This window comes from Crocodylus siamensis, chromosome 1 (assembly GCF_052110815.1).
Source record: "Crocodylus siamensis isolate JL-2025a chromosome 1, ASM5211081v1, whole genome shotgun sequence".
Taxonomy (NCBI): domain Eukaryota; kingdom Metazoa; phylum Chordata; order Crocodylia; family Crocodylidae; genus Crocodylus; species Crocodylus siamensis.
The window spans coordinates 379,426,927-379,447,075 of record NC_143395.1 but is presented as its reverse complement, the minus strand read 5'-3'; the positions used below and the strand labels follow the sequence as shown (position 1 = coordinate 379,447,075).

At 43.2% G+C, this 20,149-nt stretch overlaps 1 protein-coding gene across 1 annotated transcript in view; it reads left to right on the top strand.

Moving 5' to 3' along the window:
* Positions 1-20,149, top strand: part of MTUS2 (microtubule associated scaffold protein 2) — a 545,233-nt gene that overhangs the window by 219,570 nt on the left and 305,514 nt on the right. Inside the window, exon 4 of the mRNA XM_090028232.1 lies at positions 6,100-6,340. Coding sequence (XP_089884358.1) covers positions 6,100-6,340 — 241 coding nt within the window. The remainder of the gene's footprint in view (positions 1-6,099; positions 6,341-20,149) is intronic.

Genomic DNA, 20,149 nt, shown 5'->3' with positions numbered 1-20,149 from the left:
TCTGACCACATCGTCTCCAGCCTGTCTCCATCCCCATCCTGCTTCTCTTCCACTCGCATCATCTGCAAATCCCAAGCCAAGTCTCCCTCTGTGATCTTGTTATGTGAGGTAATCCTCCTACTAAATTTCAGGGTCCTGTTCCAAAAAACTATGTATTTTTCCTAAATCTCATTCTCAATGAGCTAATGTACTTAAATTAGCATTGTCCCTCAATGCCAACCACATTATACTTGTACCTGTGTCCTGAAGAGCAAATCATAAAAAGTCAATTCACAAATACCAAGTATTTTCACTTGAAAATGGGCAATTTTCTTTAAAATAAAAAGTATATGCTATATTAGCTGAGAAATAATTATGTAATTATTGATTCCTTCAGTCCAAGGAAACATTTAATATTTATGATCATTTTTATATGTTTGTTTGTTTGTTGTCCTGCTGTATTACCTAGAGAATACAGTCAATAAAAATAAATACTCTGAAACTGTGGGTAGACTAGCCCAGTTTATTAAAAATGCATGTCTTCTGTATATGAATTATTCCTCTGTTGCTTGTGTTTAAGAATCCATTATTGGTGTGTTGTCTGCCAGCTTCAAGGATGATGATAGGAAGTGTATAACAAAATCTGATTTGAATATGTTCATTGGGGAGAAAATAACCAAATCTTATTCATGAAAATAATTTCATATCCAAAAATTGCCTTAAAACTAGGATACTATCTTAATTTTGAAAAATTAAGATAATTTACTTCAGTAAGTTCTTGCAAGTAGACCAGAAAGTATCAGATGTAAATAATAAAAAGTTGGATCTTAAAATATGAAAAATAGGACACACATAAAGTAAAAAGAAAAATTGGCATTAAAGAGTTACTTCTGGAAAGCAGGCTTACATTTATAATGAAAAATAAAGAGCAAGATAAAATGTTCAGTATCTAAAGTATCTATCTTGCTATCCAAGTTTCAGTGTAAAATATGAAATAGCTTAAAGATTCTAAACTCATTTCATTAAATGTTTAAAGCCAATTTTATATCCCTTGTCCTATTAAAGATGTTCCAAATTAGGATTATAGCTAATGAACCTGCCAGGATCAAAGCTCCAATAGCCACTGTTCAAGTGCGTTGTCTAAATGGTTATACTCGCTAAAAAGATATTGGCTTGACATACTAAATACACTGTAATTTATAGCAGAGTTAATTAATCAGCAAATGTGCTTCTTCTGCATAGGTAGCCTATGGCACTTTATTTTTTTAAATAAATTCACTGATTTTTTTTCAAGCCATTTTTTTCAAGACCTAAATGGGATACTGTGGAACATCTTAGATTCGGTAATAGAATTATGATTTACATAAGAAAGGAAAGTCTGTATTGAAGTTGGACTCGAACCCACAGTGTTAATCAGGAGTACAGAACTGTAGTGTTGGAAGGGATCTCAAGGGTCATCTGGTCCAATCCCTTGCACCAAAACAAGAATGATGTTCCTAAATCATCCCTTTCCAATGCTTATCTAGTTTCCTCTTGAAAACCTCCAATGAAGAAGATTCCATATATTCCCTGAGCAGTCTATTTCAATTGTGCCCTATTGCTGGTGCCATACAAACCCAGGATCTTGATCCCCAGACTCCCCTGGACTAGCAAATCAGGTACCCGATGTGCCCAAGAGAACATAGGAGTGCACTGGAGCCCTTGAAGTTCAATAAGAAGTGCAAAATCCAGCACTTAGGACAGGACAGTCCCATGCACCCGTACAGATGGGACTGACTGGCTAAGCAGCAGCTCTGCAGAAAAGGACCTGGGGGTTACAGTGGACAGCAAGCTGAACCTGAGCCAACAGTGTGCCCTTGTTGCAAAGAAAGCTAATGGCATACTGGGCTGTATTAGCAGGAGTATTCTCAGCAGATTGAGGGAAGTGATTATTTCTCTCTGTTCAACAGTGGTGAGGCCACACCTGGAGTACTACGTCCAGTTTTGTGCCCCTCACTACAGAAAGGATGTGGACATATTGGAGAGAGTCCAACAGAGGGCAATAAAAATGATTAGAGAACTGGGGCACTTGACTTCTGAGGAGAGGCTGAGGGAACTAGGCTTAGTTAGTCTGGAGAAGACTGACAGGGGATTTGATAGAAGCCTTCAGCTACCTGGAGGGTGGTTCCAAAGGGGATGGAGCTAGACTGTTCGCAGTGGTGGCAGATAAGAGACCGAGGAACAGTGGTTTTAAGTTGCAGTAAGGGAAGTTTAGGTTAAATATTAGGGAAAAAACATTCTCACTAGAAGGGTAGTAAAACACTTAACAAGTTACCCAGAGAGGTTGTGCAGTCTCTGTCCTTGGAGGTTTTTAAGACCCAACTAAACAAAGCCTTGCCTGGGATGATCTAGTTGGGGATGGTACTGCTTTGAGCAGAGGCTTGGACTAGATAACCTCCTGAGGTCCCTTCCAAACCTAATTTTCCCCGTTTCAATGATTCTAAGATTCTGGTGCACTTCTGTGGCTGGGAGCTGTGATCAGCTGACTAGCAGTCCCAGCTGTGGGAGCACACCAAAGCCTTGATAAGCTTTAGTACACTCGCAAGGCTGAGAGCACCAATCAGCTAATCAGCACTGGCCACAGGATCAATTTAAGGCATCATAGGAACCCGCCACTAAGTTATTGCATATATTCGTGTAATAACTTTGTGGCTTATTCCCTATTTTATTGTGCTATTAATTGCATGAATATGTGGCTGATTTACTACTTAAGACATGATTAATTGGTTCCTAGATTTCATAGACATTAGGGCTGGAAAGGACCTCACGAGATCATCGGCAGGAGATCAAGGGGCAGGAAGGCAGCTGGGGTCATATCCCGCCAGCAAGATAAGCATCTACGCTTTTCTTAAAGGTATCCAGAGTAGGTGCTTGCACTACTTCTGAAGGGGGAGTCTGTTCCAGACTCTGGAATCTCAGACAAGAAGTTTTTCCTTATGTCCAGTCTAAAATGGTCTTCCAGCAAGTTGTGACCATTAGACCTTGTCTTCCCTTGGGGTGCCATGGTGAACAGACATTTTCCCAGTTCCTGATGCACACCACTTATATACTTATAGGCAGCCATCAAGTCACCCCTGAGCCTTCGGTTCTCCAGGTTGAAGAGTCCCATGCCTCTCAGCCTCTCCTCATAAGGCCTTTTCTCTTGACCTCTAATCATGAATGACTGGTGCTTCCCGCGACTAGGCGGGCATCATGGTGGTGAGCTGGAGCCGCCCATGGCTGCCACCTGCAGCGTTGTCAGCAGTGAGTGAGACCACTCACAGCCATCACCAGCAGTGTCACTGGCAAACAAGTCGGGGGGGAGGGCAGGTGTGGGTGGTAACCATCTGCAGAAACCAACAGCGGCTTCAGTGGTGGCCAATTTCAGGGGGGCGCATGCTACCCCTTGCCCCCCCCACGAGTTACCTATGCTCTAATAATGAATGTGGCTCTCCTTTGGACTCTCTTGAGCTTTTCCATATCCTTTCTAAAGTGTGGAGCCCAGAACTGGATGCAGTACTCTGGCTGCGGCCTTACCAAAGCCAAGTAAAGTGAGAGGATGACTTCTTGGGTCTTGCTTGAGCTACATCAGTAGACGCAAGCCAGAGTTTTATTTGCTGGTTTTTGTGGTGCATTGGTGGCTCATGTTCATCTTGTGGTCAATCATGACCCCCCAAGTCTCTTTCGGTCGTGGTGCTAGTAGTGCAGCACTACTAAGCCTATAAGTATGATGTGGGGTTTTTTCTCCGGAGGTGTAGCACCTTTTATTTCTCTGTGTTGAATGTCATCAGGTTTTGATCCGCCCACCTTGAGAGCCTATCCAGGTCAGCCTGAATTGCCAGCCTATCCTCTAGCATGACCACACTTCCCCATAATTTATGTCATCTGCAAACTTAGCCTATCTGCTTCTGACACCTGAATCCAGATAATTTATGAATATATTAAAGACTACTGGTCTGAGTACTGAGCTATGGGGGATGCCACTGGACACAATACGCCATGCTGACTCGGCTCTGTTGACTATCACTCTCTGGGTCTGGCCACGGAGCCAGTTCCCCGGCCATTAACTGTAAGGTTGTTGAGGCTGCAGCTTCCCAATTTTCTTAAAGGTATCCGGAGTAGGTGCTTTCAGGAAGACATCATGGGAGACCAAATCAAAGACTTTTTTGAAATCTAAATATATGACATCAACCTCTTCTCCTTTGTCCAGGTGATGCATCACCTGGTCATAGAAGGAAATAAGCTTGGTCAGGCAAGACCTACCTGCAACGAAGCCATGTTGGGTGTTTCTCAGAATGTTGCCTTCTGTTAGCCTGTCGTTGATGGTTTCTTTGATGATTTTTTCCAAGATTTTTCCAGAGACTGAGGTCAAACTGATTGGCCTGTAGTTCCCTGTGTCTTCCTTCCCTTCTTGAAGATAGGCACCACATTGGCCCTCTTCCAATCTTCATGAACCTCTCCCGAGCACAAGTTCTCCAAAATACTTGCCATTGGTCATGCTACTGATGTCAGCCAATTCATTTAGCACTCTTGGGTGCATTCCAGCTGGGCCAGCTGACTTGTGGATGTCCAGCCTCTCAAGCTGTTCCCTCACAAGATCTTCACCAATTATAGGTGAATGTCTTCCAGGGACCTAAGAACATTTTTCCTGAAATCTAATCTAAATCTACATTGCACAATTTAAAGCCATTGCTTTGTGTCCTGCCCTCTGCACCAAGGTAGCACAGTTGTTCTCCCACTTCTTTATGATAGCCTTTCAGATACTGAAAGCTGTTATCATGTTCACTATTAATCTCCTTTCCTCCAAACTAAGCATACCCAGGTTCTCTCAACCTTTCCTTGTAGGACATTGTTTCCAGGCCTTTTAACGTTTTTGTCACCCACTTCTGGATCCTGTCTAACTTCTCCCCGTCCTTCTTAATGCTTGGGGCCCAGAACTGCACACAGTACAAACTACCAAGAAGTGAAAGCCTATTGCTTTATTCTTTTCCCTGCAGTTGTGGAAAGCAGCATGTGGCCTGAGAGGTATGAAAGGTATACCTTTTCATGTATGTAAAGCTAGCACTTACGCAGACCTTTGCAGATTCAGGTCCTTAATATGAGGAAATTGTGTTTGTGAGGATGTGCCATTTATCACTTGTGTGAATTCAGACAGTAGTTAGTTCATTTGGAAGTGGATCCTGAAAGTTTCATGAATTGAAATGTATCTTTGTCCAGAACTTTTCCCTGCTTTCAGAAATGTTAATCATTCAGTCAGGGAGCAGAATCCTGGAGGAGGATGGGTCTTTGCAGCCAAACAACACTTCTGGCCAAGAGCCTGCACTGACAAGCCAGAGAACTCATCGCACAGGAGCAACTGCACCCCCACTCCGTTGGATTTTCCCCAGTAATAAATAACGGAACCAAACTGAACAATTTGGTATTAGCCCATATGGTGAAGGTTTCCCACACAAGAAATTTGGCAAATGTTTATGCATAAAAGATACGTTCCTAGAAATCAAGATTTTTTTGTGAACAAATAAAGGTCAATTTTGTTTGATGTACTCACCACTATGAATAATTTGAATATGAAAGTCTCAGATGAGACATTTTCTGATGAAGTAGGATAAAAGTTTTCAACTTGACTTTATATTTGTTTCATTTATCATGGTTAAAAATTAAGTTCACATTTTTATAATAAAAGCTAACTTCTTTGCCCACAGAATTTTACTGGAGTATTTTTTTTCCTTAAAAAATAGATCCCTCCTTTATTGTCCAAGTAGGAATGCTTCATGTAATATTTCTTGACACATTTGCCTTAAATAACCAGGGAGATTCACCTTTTAACTGTTAATAGTTTCATTCATTTTCATCCCTGGAGGGAGTTTTCAAAAGCAAAAGTCAGCTGTGGATGGGTATTTAGATGGGTTGCAAATGGATTTTGTATTTCGTGAATCCAAGCAGTCAGACTGTCCTGTTTTGAAATCTCCAAACTGATCCTAAACCAGAAGCCAGGGAAAAGAAAACTTATGTAGCACAGCCCACAGAAACAACTGAGAGTCCCCTGTTTCCTAATCTTGTGAATACATTGTAGTGATATCTGTTTTAATTATTTCTCCTCAGGTTGGGGAAAGGCCTGTGAAAGAAGAATTTTGTTCTCCACCATATGCTCACTATGAGGTGCCACCAAGTTTTTATCGATCTGCCATGATACTTAAACCACAGTTAGGACTGGGTGCTGTTTCCAGGCTGCCCTCTACGAAAAGTAGGATTCTGATTGCAAGTCAAAGGTCCTCAGGTAGCTGTCTCCATCAGCCAGGAGAAATAACCAATGCTCCCAGCCTTTACCATCCTGATACTTCAGGTAACCTATGAATGTTACGCTTTTTAACTATAATCAAGGCCATTACTTTTTTTCAGGCAGAAATATCAGAAAATGAGCAATACCTTGGCATGATACCAAACAGCTCTAATACCACTCTAGGAGATGTGTTTATCTGTTCTGAAGTAAAGCTATGCTGACTAGGGAGCTTGGGACTTATATAAAGGTTAGTTAATGGAGCCCTTGCCAAGGAGGAAAGATAATTTTTTGTGCCAGTCATTACGGTGCACTTGTTATCTTCCTCCCTGTAAGTGTCTGAAATATCTCCAGTAGCCTGGAGCTAGTTACTATCACGTGTGTACCAGGGAAGTTAATTGAATGTTTTTCTTCTGTCACAGATTTCCACGCTTTCTGCCTGATTTTGCTCACTTCCCTAAACACTGGGTTCTCCTCTGACCCTCCTTGCTTTCTTAAAATATGCTGGTAGAGAAGTAAAATATATAAAATCCTGATCTCTTGAAGTCTGACACAGACCACATTAGAGATCAGGGTTTAATCAACTGTTACTTCCCCGTGAGCTACTGAACAAAGGACAGAACCAAGAAGAGTAACAAGGGAGGGAAAACAATACAAAGAAAGGGAGAGAAAAGTAGTGAACATCACAGGACAGAGAACATAAAGGTCTTCATCATCATCCCTTAAATTTACAATTCATATATTACAGCTTTCATTCTGGAGGATATAGTACAAGTTGGTGCATCTCCACATGCACTTAATTGGGCAGTAGACTAATCTGCTGTGGTATAAAGCATCACTGTCTATATGTGCAACACTATTAGACCCCAGCAACCTTAATTTTCACTGCCATAAGATAGTACTGTTGGGGACACTTCTATCTTATGGTGGTGAAAACAACTGTGCCTAAAACACGTGTAAATTCTGACCTGGATGTAAATAGCACCTAGTCAATCCAGATAGCAGGGGGCCAGACCCCTGCCTGCCACCTTGCTAAATGGCTCTACTTTTTCAGCACTCTTCTACCCTAGCTAGCTCCTCTACTGCCTGACACTACAACTTGGAGCCTGGGGCTGACCCCCTGTGTGTGCTGCCAGCTCAGAGCTGCCCCACTCCAGCTTAAACTGCTGCAGTCTTAGGTGTACATGTAAATGTTACACCTAGGAGCAGCCAACTGTGGTGCAAACACAGAGATTATTAAGCTGATTTAATTGCACCCACTGTGTAGGAATCTAAAATGCAGCCAATTCTGGTGCGGAACATGGCAGTTGCTTTAACAATGCACAACACACATTCAATGTAGGGAAAACAAATCCCTATCTTAGAATCAAGCATCAGACAACTCCAACTGGGAGCTGTAGAGAGTGGCAATATGGGGAACCTGGCTGAGCTGGGGACAGCATCAGTAGTGCATAGGTTCCTTCTTACAGTGCCTTCTCCCTGCCAAGCTCCCCCACACCATCCATCTCAGTGGTGGGGAGCAGACACTGGAAAGAAGAATCTGCATACTGCTGTTCCTGCTGCTGCTGTCCCTGGTCATATTTTTGAATTGGATACCCATATCTTGGATTTGGGTAAATATGGTAGATATTTAAGACAAGAAGTGAAACTGCAATTAAGAGCTTTGAAAGACAGAGGGGCTCTGGAATAGGCTCCAAGTGAGGTGGTGCTCTCTCCTACCTTGGGGGTCTTTGAAAGGATGCTGGACAAGTATTTGGCTGGGGTGATATGATCCCGGCACCCATTCCTGCCTGGGCAGGGGGTCAGACCTGATAATCTGTTTAGGTCCCTTCTGACCCTAAGTACTATGATACTATGAAAGGTTGGTAAAGTGGAATTTGACCAGAATAGCAAGGCTTAATATTTATGAGAATATGATGAATATGGTCATGAGAGGAGGACCATTCAATAGTTAAAACCCACCAAAATTATTAGGATCCTGTTTTTTTTTTATCTCCTCAGAAAGTCAGCACTGGGCCATGTGACCTTGGTGCTTTATTTACTCAGCATCTGCAGCTTTTCTCCATGGAAACCATTTGCAAATATTGAGCTAGCCCAGCCCTGCATAAATTTTGAGAAATTACAAGATTGTAACATGGCGTAGTAAAGTTTGATTGATACAGGAATATGGGGTAATCGAGTGAAGGGTATTGAGGCCACAGACTGTACTGAATGAGAGGAGATGAAGGTACCTGAAGGGAAGGAGGGTGAGATGCACATGCTATGGTAAAGCAGGCTAGTAAGAGGCAGGAGAATTCTGGGAATGAGCCAGTTAACATAGATACTTAAGTAATTATCAGAATTATCTTCAGCAATTAACCCTTGTAATCCATGCATTTTCCAATGTGTTTGTTCAAGAGCATTGTGCTTTCATTAATAAACTGCTGTGGTTTACTATGCTAAACACCCTGACTAAATTCAAGCGGTTCCTGCCTGTTTCTTTGTGGTAATATCATCCTTAAAAATGCTAACTGATAAGATTTACCCCTTAAGCATTTCTGCTGGCTATTAATATTCAAGTCATAATTGTCTAATTGCTTTGTGTCAGGGTTCTTGCCTGCCAGGGAGGCCAGATATAGTTTCTTGGCTACCCATAGCTACCTCCCTAGAGAATATTATGTTTGTACCTTCCCTGTCTATTGTTACTTCGCTCTCTTCAAAGGATACTATTAAAAAATAACTCATGTTGGACCACAAATGTCATCTGCCATTTCACTCAGCATCCTGAGGTGGCCTTAGGGCTCTGTCTTTTATTGATTTTAAATTACATGAGATTTGTTCTGGAGTGATTGCTAATGCCTTCTGTTTTTCATTGTCTTCCCCCACACGTTTCCATTTTTGGCATCTTACTTACAGTTTCCCTGGTGAGCACTAAGATAAAGAACTTCTTTAATTTTTTTCTGCAATACCTGGTTCCTGTGGTAAATTCTTTCCACTGTTCTCTAGCAATTCATTGCCTTCCCTCATTGATCTGTCACTTTTAATATACTAAAAGATTCTTCTATTGTTTCCCAGCACTACTGCTTGGCTAATATCTCTTTTGCTGTCAATATTTTTTCCTTCATACCCATGCAGGATTGGTCAGCATTTTTGTTTATCACAGTTATTCTCCATATCTTTATGCATCTCAAACAAGTCGAATTTTCCCTTGACAGCTTCTTGACTTCTTAAGTCAGGCTGTTTTTATCTTTTCTTTTAAATGGAAGGTGCTTTTCATAAAAGGAAACAGTGACAGGAATCAAAATGGAAGTCCTCTAATCACATAGTAAGCCTGGCATGGCAGGGACACTTGTGTGCTTACCCCAGCTTTCTAGCAATATGTTTCAACCTAGAACAAACTAAGAGTCTGTCTGCCATTCTCATTCAGCACAACCTTTGCTACTATGATTAAACTGCAGTTGAAGGTGTCATATACAGCAGTATCTACAGTAATGATTCTCTCTCTGTGACACCAGTTTGAAACCAGTATTTTGTTTCATTTTTATCTTGAGTAAAACTACAGTTTTATTTTGGTAGTCCCAGGGGTCACAGAATCCATAAATTTTGAAGAAGAACCTGTGACTATTGAGGTGCCGTGGCGCTTTCTCTGGGGGGATCGTAGGAGACGAGATGTTGGCCTGTACAAAAGAATGGAGGCCTCCAAACTACAATTCCCACAAGGCAGTGTTCCAGAGAAGGGAAATGTATCTGAAAGTTATTGTTTAGTTGGTTTTTGTGGGTAAAAATGCTTTTTTCTTCTCTGTACCTCTGAAGTGAAATTTACTAAAACTTATAGCATTAACCATGGACTACTGTATAATAAAAAGCTGTTTCAATTCATTTGATAGCTCAGCGGACAGGTAATTTAATATAGAACATTTCCCCTAAATTACTTCTGCAAAAGGAGGTGGGCTAGGATATAACAGGTAGGAGTATCAGCCTTATGCCTGGAAGTTCAGGAGCTTCCAGATCTAGGCTGGACTGCCCCACTAAGTCAAGCTTAAGTAGTTACAACAGAGATAATATGAGGCCAGGTGCAGACATTACACTTTTACTAGTATAGGTGATTGGAAACTGATCTATACCCATAACAGAACAGAAATTCAGCGCATTTAGACTGGCTTAAAAGTGGTGGAGCCCTAAGATTTCCTCCTTCCCTCCACCAAAGAGTGAATGTGTGTTCAGTTTGCTACCAATCTAAACTACACCGCTTACAGAAAACCGCATAACTTACATTGTTTTCGCCTTGGGCTTTTGCTTGTCTGTACCTAGCCAGTGTGGCTTGAGAGTCATCTTCAAGTCAATCCATTTATCAGTGCAGGCAATATGAAAACAGTTATTTTCTAATGCTCATTACAATTTATTTGCAGAGAGTCACTAGACACAATACAGTTCCTGCAATGGCCATCTGGGGACTTACTAAGGTAGATGAGGAAGGAATGGAGCTGGAATTATTGTCCCAGCTCCAGGACAGGGTCAGGGCACATTGGTGATGCAGGGCAAGGAAGCTTGTACTGTTGCTGTCTCAGCTATATGCTTGCTATGGAAAAATAGAGGACATCATTTTCTAAGCCTGCCAACCTGGCTTTTTTTGCAGGCAATAAATTAACTGAAAACTGCTCTTCTGTTTAGATAAGCATTTGAGTTTAGCTGTTGCTTTTAAAAGCAAGGACTAGGATTCCATTTTCTAGGAGGTTTTTGAGCCAGCAGCTTGTAATCTGAAGTGAAAGACTAATCTTGTATAACCCATGCCATGCCATGCCATTTAGAGAACTGAATATAACGTACCCTGATATTAGTATATTGTATCAGATGCCTTTGTCTGTTTCACTGTTTTACAGCACATAACAGGCCTATAATGGTACGTTTTTGAGTATTTGACAGCTCTTACCTGTTTTCTGTCAGCATATTCCCCTTAATCTGACAGTTTTTTGTGGTGTTACAGTACATTTTCTTATATTTTCCTTATTTTTTTAATATGACATTAGAAAAACATGATTAAGTATAGCTTACATTACAAATACAAAGAAATGAAATGAGAAAACAGGACACTGACCTTAAGGAACTAGTGCTAGGGAGCCTTTTGGTGAGGTGTGGTTGATTACAGCCTAATCAGCCAGTATATAATAGTTTTTTTCCTTGCTAGGCTACCATTACTGCTCCCAAGATCATTTATCAGCATCTGCTTGAAGCCTAATCCTGAGCTCTTAATCCAGCAAATGTTTGATTGATTTCATTCCTGACGCATTAGGTCCTGAGGTGATCAAGATGGAAGGATCTAGCCAATTGCCCTGCAGTGACAGCTAGACATACCACTAAGGCGTTTTAAAATGAATTTGACTTGCCTAGTATCTAGGGCACAACCAATGGCTTGTAATGAGGATTTTATTCTTCTCTGCTGTCCCTTCCACAGCACAGCAACTCTTTTAAGCAGCACTGGTTGTACTGCACAGCATGGAATAGTCTGATTCTTATATAATAATAGTATGGGTAGTTAGTAGTAGGAGTTGTATAATAAGGTGGAGGAAGACCACAATGCTGTTTCTAAAGTAGTTAAGAAATAAAGGTCTTCACTCCTGCTCACAGGCAAGCTGCAGAAAAATACATTAAGGGTTTTGTTCATTTCAAGCCATTTCAGTCTTCATTAAATGACTGCACTTGAGGAAGGTAGTGGAGTGAAGGGGAAAAATGCTAATGTGTAGCACCAGTAAACATCAAGTAGACACTGTAAAGTGGCTAAAAATACAGTGAAATGATGACCTCTTTGCTTGTGCAATACATTCAGCTTGTGTTGGCCTTTATTGTGGTTGTACTACAGTTTCCTGCTTAGTGCTGTTATTTTTTGGAAACATTTAACACTGTGACCAACTCAAAGAGCTTGCAAAGTAGGTAGGCAAGTGATATGGAAGTGTTCTTACTATAGGCTATAAGGGCTCAGCATAGTAAGACATACGGCAATTCAGTAACTTGTGATGCATTTAAAAGGACTTGAGTATCTCTTGTGCTATCTGGGAGTTTAACCTTCATTTATTTTTACATAAAGTCTCCCTATCCCTTCTGTTGGAGCAATCAAATTTTGAACAAATATTTAATGACATTTTTTGCTGTGTCTGAAAGGCATATATTTTTAATATGTTTTTCTCTGTCATTCAGCCTTTTTTGGAGCAAATGTGGTAATAGGTATATGAATTGGGTAATTATTTTGATTGGGATTATCAAATTTTGAAAAATAAAACAGAAAACCCATCTTTAAAATTGCATTAAATTCTTATTATATTTTTCACCAAATATTTATGAACACATTTTTCTTTTGCGAAGCCTTTTTCTTTGTCATCTTTCAGTTTATTAAGCTTGCCATTTTATGGGGAGAATTTTGAACATTGTGTTTGAACAAATTCCACACAAATAAAATTGAACGAAAATAAAAGCTATTGCTAACAAAAGGAAAGTACTGTACCAAAATTTGAGGAGAGCTTAGCTGCCTTTCTGAATGCTGTATATCATCACCTCTTGCTAGAAATGTAGTTTTCTGAACAAGATATAAACAGGACAGGAACTTTTAAATGCATGCATGGTCACATACACATACATGCATGTGTAGTTTATCACTAGTGCCCTTTCATCTGTGGCTTTCTCTTTCTGAACTTTCTACTTTGTTTTCATGTTGTCACTCAGGGCTACTGAACACCAAACAAGCAAATGAGATTTGAGGATGGGAAATGGACTTTGAAATTGCTTCCTGTAATTTTGTATTTATGCCATTCCAGCTGCGAGTTTATTCACTTGTTTTGCAATCTTATATGGGAACATATTTGAGCTGTTGAGCTTTATTTGTCAGAGAGAGAGATAGCAAACTAAGAATTCAAGAAAGAAAATGTTCTGTAGTATCTTGCTGGTCCAGTGTAGTAGATTTGAATTCATATTGCCTGTCTTATTAGGAGCAGAAAGATGATTTGTATATATTTGTGGAGATAAAGTAGTCTTTTGATAATGCTACAGAATTATGTTCTGCTCCACTATGGTATGTTAAGACAGTATTTGTTACCTTACATTCTAGCTCTCCTCTTCTACACTTTCAACGGTATTGTCTAAAGTAAACAGTTACATTTTAAATGGTGTGTTCTCTAGTTGTCCAATGTTACAGTGTAATATTTCATATAGTATCAGACTGTCAATTGTAAAATATATGAAATATACTGTATCAATTGGTATTTTTGTCCATTTCAAGGAAAAAGGTTAAATGATTATTAAATTCTGTGTGTGTAGATACTACTTCTTTGTTGCCCTACTGAAGAAAGTCTGACAGGATGACTTTCCACGGTGTATTAGGGAATAGAAAAAACTTAGCATAATTCCATAATTAGCGTGTAGAAGAAATGAAATGGAGAAGGAAAACAGGGAAGTGGATAGGAAAAAAAGAGAAATCAAGAGCAGGATGAGACACACATCAGTCAATGCAGACAAGTTAGAGGAAGCCATGGGTTAAGAAGAAAGCAAGAAAACAGGGAGTAAAGTAGGTTTTGGGGGAAGGGGAAACTGGGGGAAGTTGTCCATTGTGTGATATAACTAGAATGTGTCAACAGCCATTGTACAAGATAGGTTTGTCTTTCTGAAGATTTCCACACAATTAACTTCTAAGATTGGTTCTCATAACACTTCATTTATTACTGCCACACTTGTAGACTCTAGGGCTGTGCGAAGCTTCGGGTGGTGATTTGATTCAGAGGAGATTCGGCCCGATTCGGTGGCTGAATCTCCAAATCCAAACTGAATCAGGGGACCAATAAAAGGCCTGAATTGATTCAAAGCTCTGTGAATCTTTGGAAAAGATTCAGAGAGCTTCGGTGATTTGGGCAGTCCCTGCCCACTACAGCAGGGAGCTGGAGCTGGACTCCATGCCAGTAAGTAGGGGCAGGGGAGGGGGGCTGGAGGAGGAGGGAGGGGACCATGGGAGAACCCCTAACAGCTACCCCAGTCCCTCCCCCACCCACTCTTCTACCCCCCATGGCTGCCCTCCTGTCCCAGCTCCTGGTGCTTTTAAAAAAAAAAAAGCCCCAACTCACTGTGTGCTACCAGTGGGAGGTGATCCCCACTGCCCCCTCCTGCTTCCTCATTCCCCCCATGGCTGCCCTGCCCGCCCAAGCTCCAGCCCTTTAAGAAAAAAACCCTGAAAGAAACCCTTGGAAACACCAGCTCCTGCAATGGCTTTTGGGGACTCTTGGAGGAGCCCCCCATGTGGCATGGGGCAACAGGGGGCAGCATGGATTGCTCCCTGCTGGGCAGGAACTGGTGAGCCCAGGGGGTTTTTTTCCTTAAAGGGCCAGAGCTGGGGTGGGCAGGGCAGACATAGGGGAGGCTGGGATGGGGGGGTGGGGGGCTCATGTAGAGCCCCCCATGCAGTGGGGCGCAGTGGGGATCGCCACCCCACTGAGCTGCACCTGGTGAGACTGGGGGTTTTTTTTCAAAGTGCCAGGAGCTGGTGCAGGCAGGGTAGCCATTGCTGGGTTGGGAGTGTGGGTGGGGGATGGGCCTGCATGATTTGGATTCAGCTGAATCAATTCGGGACAGTGATTTGAATCACCAAATTGAATCACTGTCCCCTGAATTGGCCGAATCCGAGTGAATGCTAACTGCTTCGCACAGGCCTACTGGATTCATCTGGGTTCTAGATGAAATCATAGAAGTGCAGCTTTGTTGCTATTTAGGCTTACTGTTCAGTCCTGATATGAACAAAGAGCAGCTGAGAGTTAGCTGAAGCAATCCAGGACTGGGAACGCCTGGTTAACTACCTCTTCCCTAATTCCTTGTTTACCTGAAGGCATTTTTAAATCTATTTCATACAGCCTAATTAGCACAATTATAATCAGCTTCCATGCCTGTCATGGTGATATATATGCACTACAGATGTGAGATTTTCAGGTACTCTTCTTAGTATGATAGGCCATTAAGTTAAGAGATGTTTAAGGTGCAAGGTAATGGGCTGAAAGAAGTACATTCAAATTTGTTTCTGTTGCTGCTTAGAGAAGGAAATTAGCACAAGTTGGAGAGAAAAATTGTCTGCAAGGGAGTGTAGGGAATCTGAGCCATAGAGAATTGGGAGTGGCAACTGTGGATGCTTGTACACATGACAGTTGTCACATGATGAAAATGTAACTTGTGTGGCTTAATGGTCTCACGCATTACACATGTGCCAAACTAAACTACATCTGGATGTAGTTTAGTTTGCACGGTTGAAAAATACAACAGTGCAGCTGTCAGCTAACCCCCTGGCCATGAGAGAGGTGGGCAGGCTCTGCAGAAAAAAGGAGCAGGCCTGTCACCATTTCTGTCTTCAGCAGGCACCTGGCTGAAGGCAGAAGTGATGAAGGGCCTGATCCTTTCTTCTATTTTTTTTTTTGGCAGCAACTGCCCACCTGTCTCATGGCCAGGGGGCAAGCTGCTGGCGAGCCGAGCAGCTCCTGAGCTGCAGGGTTTCAAGGTCTTCTCTCTGCAGCTGCGGCGCCCCCCGGGGCTGCCAAAGTGAGCAGCTGGAAGTGCTCGTGGCCAGAGAAGGTGGTGGGGACAGTGCGCAGGGTGCTAAAACTAGTTGGGCATGGGGAAGCTTGGGCTTGGCAGGTTTCCAATGTCACATGCCACTTTGCCTGCCTGCCAGTACACCCGCCCCACCCTCCTGCCTCCTCACGCTGGCCCCAGGGGCAAGCCAGCCCATTCCTGGGCAGTCCCAGGTGCCTGCTGAAGGCAGCAAGGGGCCCGATTCTAGTGGGGGGGGGTGTTGCGGAGGAGCCTGCCCACAGCTGGGAGATGAGCTGCCCGTGGGTGGACTGTCCCCTGAGCTCTGTGTGTGTGTGTGTGGGGGGGGTAGTCCTTCCCTCTGCACTGGTGGTGCCCCTTGGCACTGCCCAGGTGGGCAGCTAATGGGCCAAAGGCTGCCCCAGCTCAGAGGCAGCACCCACCCTATCCAGCTCTTCCCCAGTCCTGCCCACTGGAAGCCAACTGGGTGCTGCTCCCTGGGGGGGCTTGGGGAAGAGTTGGATTGGCCCAGGTGCTGTGTCCGAGCTGGAGCAGCCCCCGGCCCACTAGCCACCTGCCCATGCAGCCCTGGGGGCACTGCCACTGTGAAGGGGAGGACCAGGGCCCCCCTTGCAGCTCAAGGGCCACTCTGGCTGCCGACAGCCCGCCCCCTGGATGCGGGCAGGCTCCAGCTCTGATAAAGAGAAAAAAAAGGATCAGGCCCTCCCTGTAATGTGACAGAAACATTGAAATGGTGGGTTTCAATTAAAAACCCACTGTTTCAATTTAGGGGGCGTAAAATAAAACCTTAGGGATTAAATCCCCATCACTTGTACAAGTGCCCTATTTGATCAGTCCCCTGTCTCCTGATATCCCTTTACTTACCTATCAGTTTCCTCACTGGGAGATCCAGAAATGGCCAGATTTTGGGAACTGAGTGGCAGTCTTCTTTGCTTTCACTTGTTCCTGAGAGCTGGGTTTAGTGCCATTTGGGAGCATCTGAGCGAGCAGAGACAGCTCTCTACAGTCAGTGCTGAATAGGCAAAAGCATTCAGGGTTCCTGGAGCCTCCCAATGCCTACCTTAACCGTGAGCACAGTTCTACTCCACTCCTAAAGCCATCCCAAAGGTCTCTCATATTAGGGAGTGGTGGTGGGGGCGGGGGGTGGACAGGAAGGAAAAGGAAAAATGAAAGGAGTACTAGCAGATAATTGGAGTACCCAGTCTGGAGCTAGAGAATATGTTTTTACAATATGTTACAATATGAGAATATGTTATACAAACTTCAGTGCACTGCAGACTTGGAAGTTTAGTATGAATATGCAGTTTATCAAAGTACAAAATGAAAAGCTTCTTTTGTTCACTGGAACATGCTAAATGGCTTTGTGGGCAGGATTATTCAGGAGATTGCAAGACAGCATTTGACTCTGGGCCATACAAATCTGAATAAGGATGATTAGAAAGTTCCTTACTATTTGAAGTTTGACCTATTTCAAATTAATTGGTGGCCCTTCAATGCCTATTGTTCTGATCTTGGAAGCTTAACAATCCCAGTCTTGAAGGCACTTGGATGGGAGACCAGCTGCGAATTTGGACTGCTGTAGGGAAACCACTGATGATATTGTTCATGTGCGAATTGGATCTTATGGCCCAGTTCTGCCATTTTTACTCAGATAAGATTCCTTGATTACAATAGCAGGGAAACTACTAGAATAATGACTGCAGAATTGTGTCCTTCATTGGGAGAATTGTTGGCAGTTTCTGAAGAGATTGAAAAGTGAATTTCCTTATGTGTACATCTAAAAGCCAGGTGAAGTGCCACTCACTTAGTTTGTGACTTTGGCCAGGTAACAATTTTGTATTAGTTTCCCCTGTGTATAATGGGGACCGTGATAGTTAAACCACAATGCAAGGGAAGGTGAAAGAGCTATGGATGAAGAATGTTATTGAGCAATTAAGATTATGGAGGAAAGTGCTTAACAAAACACCAAAATATTCTGAGAAACTGAATCAACCTGAATTTCAGGGAGAGATTGAATGGTTGAGCTATAATTTCTTTTTATGTGTAGTTTGAAGTTTCAATTTACCATTTGTCTTAACTGAATCCTGCTTTGAATGTCACAGAGAAATCGTATGAAAGTTATTGTTTAGTTATGTGTATGTAGGGAGATGTATTTTGTGTGCTGTACAAATGCATAAAAATGTTAGCTTGAAGGTTTCCTTAAGGTTCCTAAACCATATCTGTTTTCTGTCAATCAACTGCTATCTAAAAAGTCTCCCATATTCCTAGATGGGAACAGCTGAAGTGTCATAGAAACTGACTCATGTAACCTACAGACAACAAGGCTAAATTCTATAATTAGCTACAGGCAGTCAAGCAGCTGGAAAGTTTTTTGCCAGTTTTTGTAAGTTTATTTTGGCAGATGTTTAGGAAAAATGAAAGCTATTCATTAAAATACCTTTGCTCTGAACTCTTACACCCTGTACACAGGAACGTTGCTATGCTCATAACAAAAATATCAATACTGATCATGAAGTGTAAGTATTTAGAAATAAAAGTAGATATAAGTTGATGTTGCATATATTTTGATGCAAAGGGAAACAACTATGAAACTATGGCTAGATATAGCTTGGAAGATATAGATTATATCTGGATAGATATATAGGCTTGGAAGGATTTGATTATCTCCCTAATAACTAGTGCCCTGCCCCCAGGTATGCTTGTCACAGATGGCAGAGGAGTATTGGATTACATATAAAGCAGATTTTAGAAAAAATAGGTAAAGGATAATGATGATGAGATGACAAGTAGAGGTGCACTGATACATCAGTTCAATATCTGATATCAATATAAAGAAAATTATCTGTATCAGAAATCGGCCGATAATGCGGCTGATAAATGCCCTGTGCATCTGCGCAGTTGCAGCGCAGCATGTAGGCAGTGAGGAGCACAGCCTGGCAGTTTGGAGAGCTGCATGCAGCTGGTAAGTTTGTTGTGGTGGAAGGGGAGGAGGGAGAGAAAGGGCATGGGAGGGAGCAGATCAAGGCTCCCATGGTGAGGGAAGGAGGGGGTAGGGCTGAGGCTAGGGCTGGAGCAGGCATTGCCCAGCTGAGGCTGGGCAGGCACAGGATGGAGGGGTGTGAGGGGCCATGGCTTCTGCCGCTGTGCACACCCCTGTGCGGGCATGGGGGAAGGTATGTGTCCCAGATCTGCACTGGGCAGGGCAGGGTGGGCTGCAGCTCTGGGCTGGGGCCGGGACTGGGACTGTAAAGGGCTTTTCCCGGCAGGGGTGGGGCAGGCAGCGGTGGCACTGGAAGTGGGGTAGAAGGGGCTACAGCAGATGTTGGGATGGCTGCAGGCCCCCTCCATAGCCCCCACCTAGCACTGCTGCCACTGCTGCCCAGTCCAAGCACAGCCCGGCCCAGCCCCTGCCAGGAAGAGCCCGATACAACCTCTGGCTCCAGCCCACAGCTGCAGCAGCCCCACTCAGTGCAGATCTGGAGGGGCACAGGCCCCCCTATGCCCTCCTGGGGTGTGTGCAGCAGTAGGAACTGCCTCCCCCGCCCCCCCTTGACAAGCAATGGCTACATTCCATGCCCTGTCCCGCCCCAGCAGGCAGTGCCTGCCCCAGCCCTATCTTGGGCTCGATCTGCCCCCCTGCCCCACCCTTTCCCTTTCCCACTCCCCTTCCACCACAACAGACTTACCAACTGCTCTTCAAGCTACCGGGCTGTGTATTGGAAATCGGATCGGTATCAGCTGATATGCCTCCTTAAAAATTGGCTATCAGTATCAGCCCCAAATATCTCTAACAGTGCACCCCTAATGAAAAGACCAAACTAGGGTATCCAGCACATATCTGGGTGGGGTGAGGGAAGAAGGAACTCTCTGTTCAGATTGAACAGGCAGATTGCAGTGGGAAGCAGGGCAGGGCTGGTTGGGAATTTTCTGGTGAAACAGGTCTTTTCTGGAAAATGCTGATTTACTGAAACTGACACACTTTAGCAAACCATTTCTGTTTCAGTGATCTTCTGACAAAGCACAGGCAGGGCTATGACAGGACTTTTCCTTGTTTCATGTCAGCTAGTCTTCCAGACTGCTTGGAAAGCTGGAAGCACTCTAGGTTAGCAGGTGTCCCAGCTTGAGTCTTCCCCAAGATTAGGGACAGCCGGGTTCTTGGACTCCTTCCTATTAGTAGGACTTCAGAGCCCTATCTCTAGTGGAGCTTGGCTTCCAGATCTCCAGCATGGAAACTCTAAAATCACTAGCAATAGCTAGGGATTTCTAGGCTTCCAGACACCCTCTCTTAGATTTGGCAGCCTAGAAACCCTGGCTGACCCAGGAGCC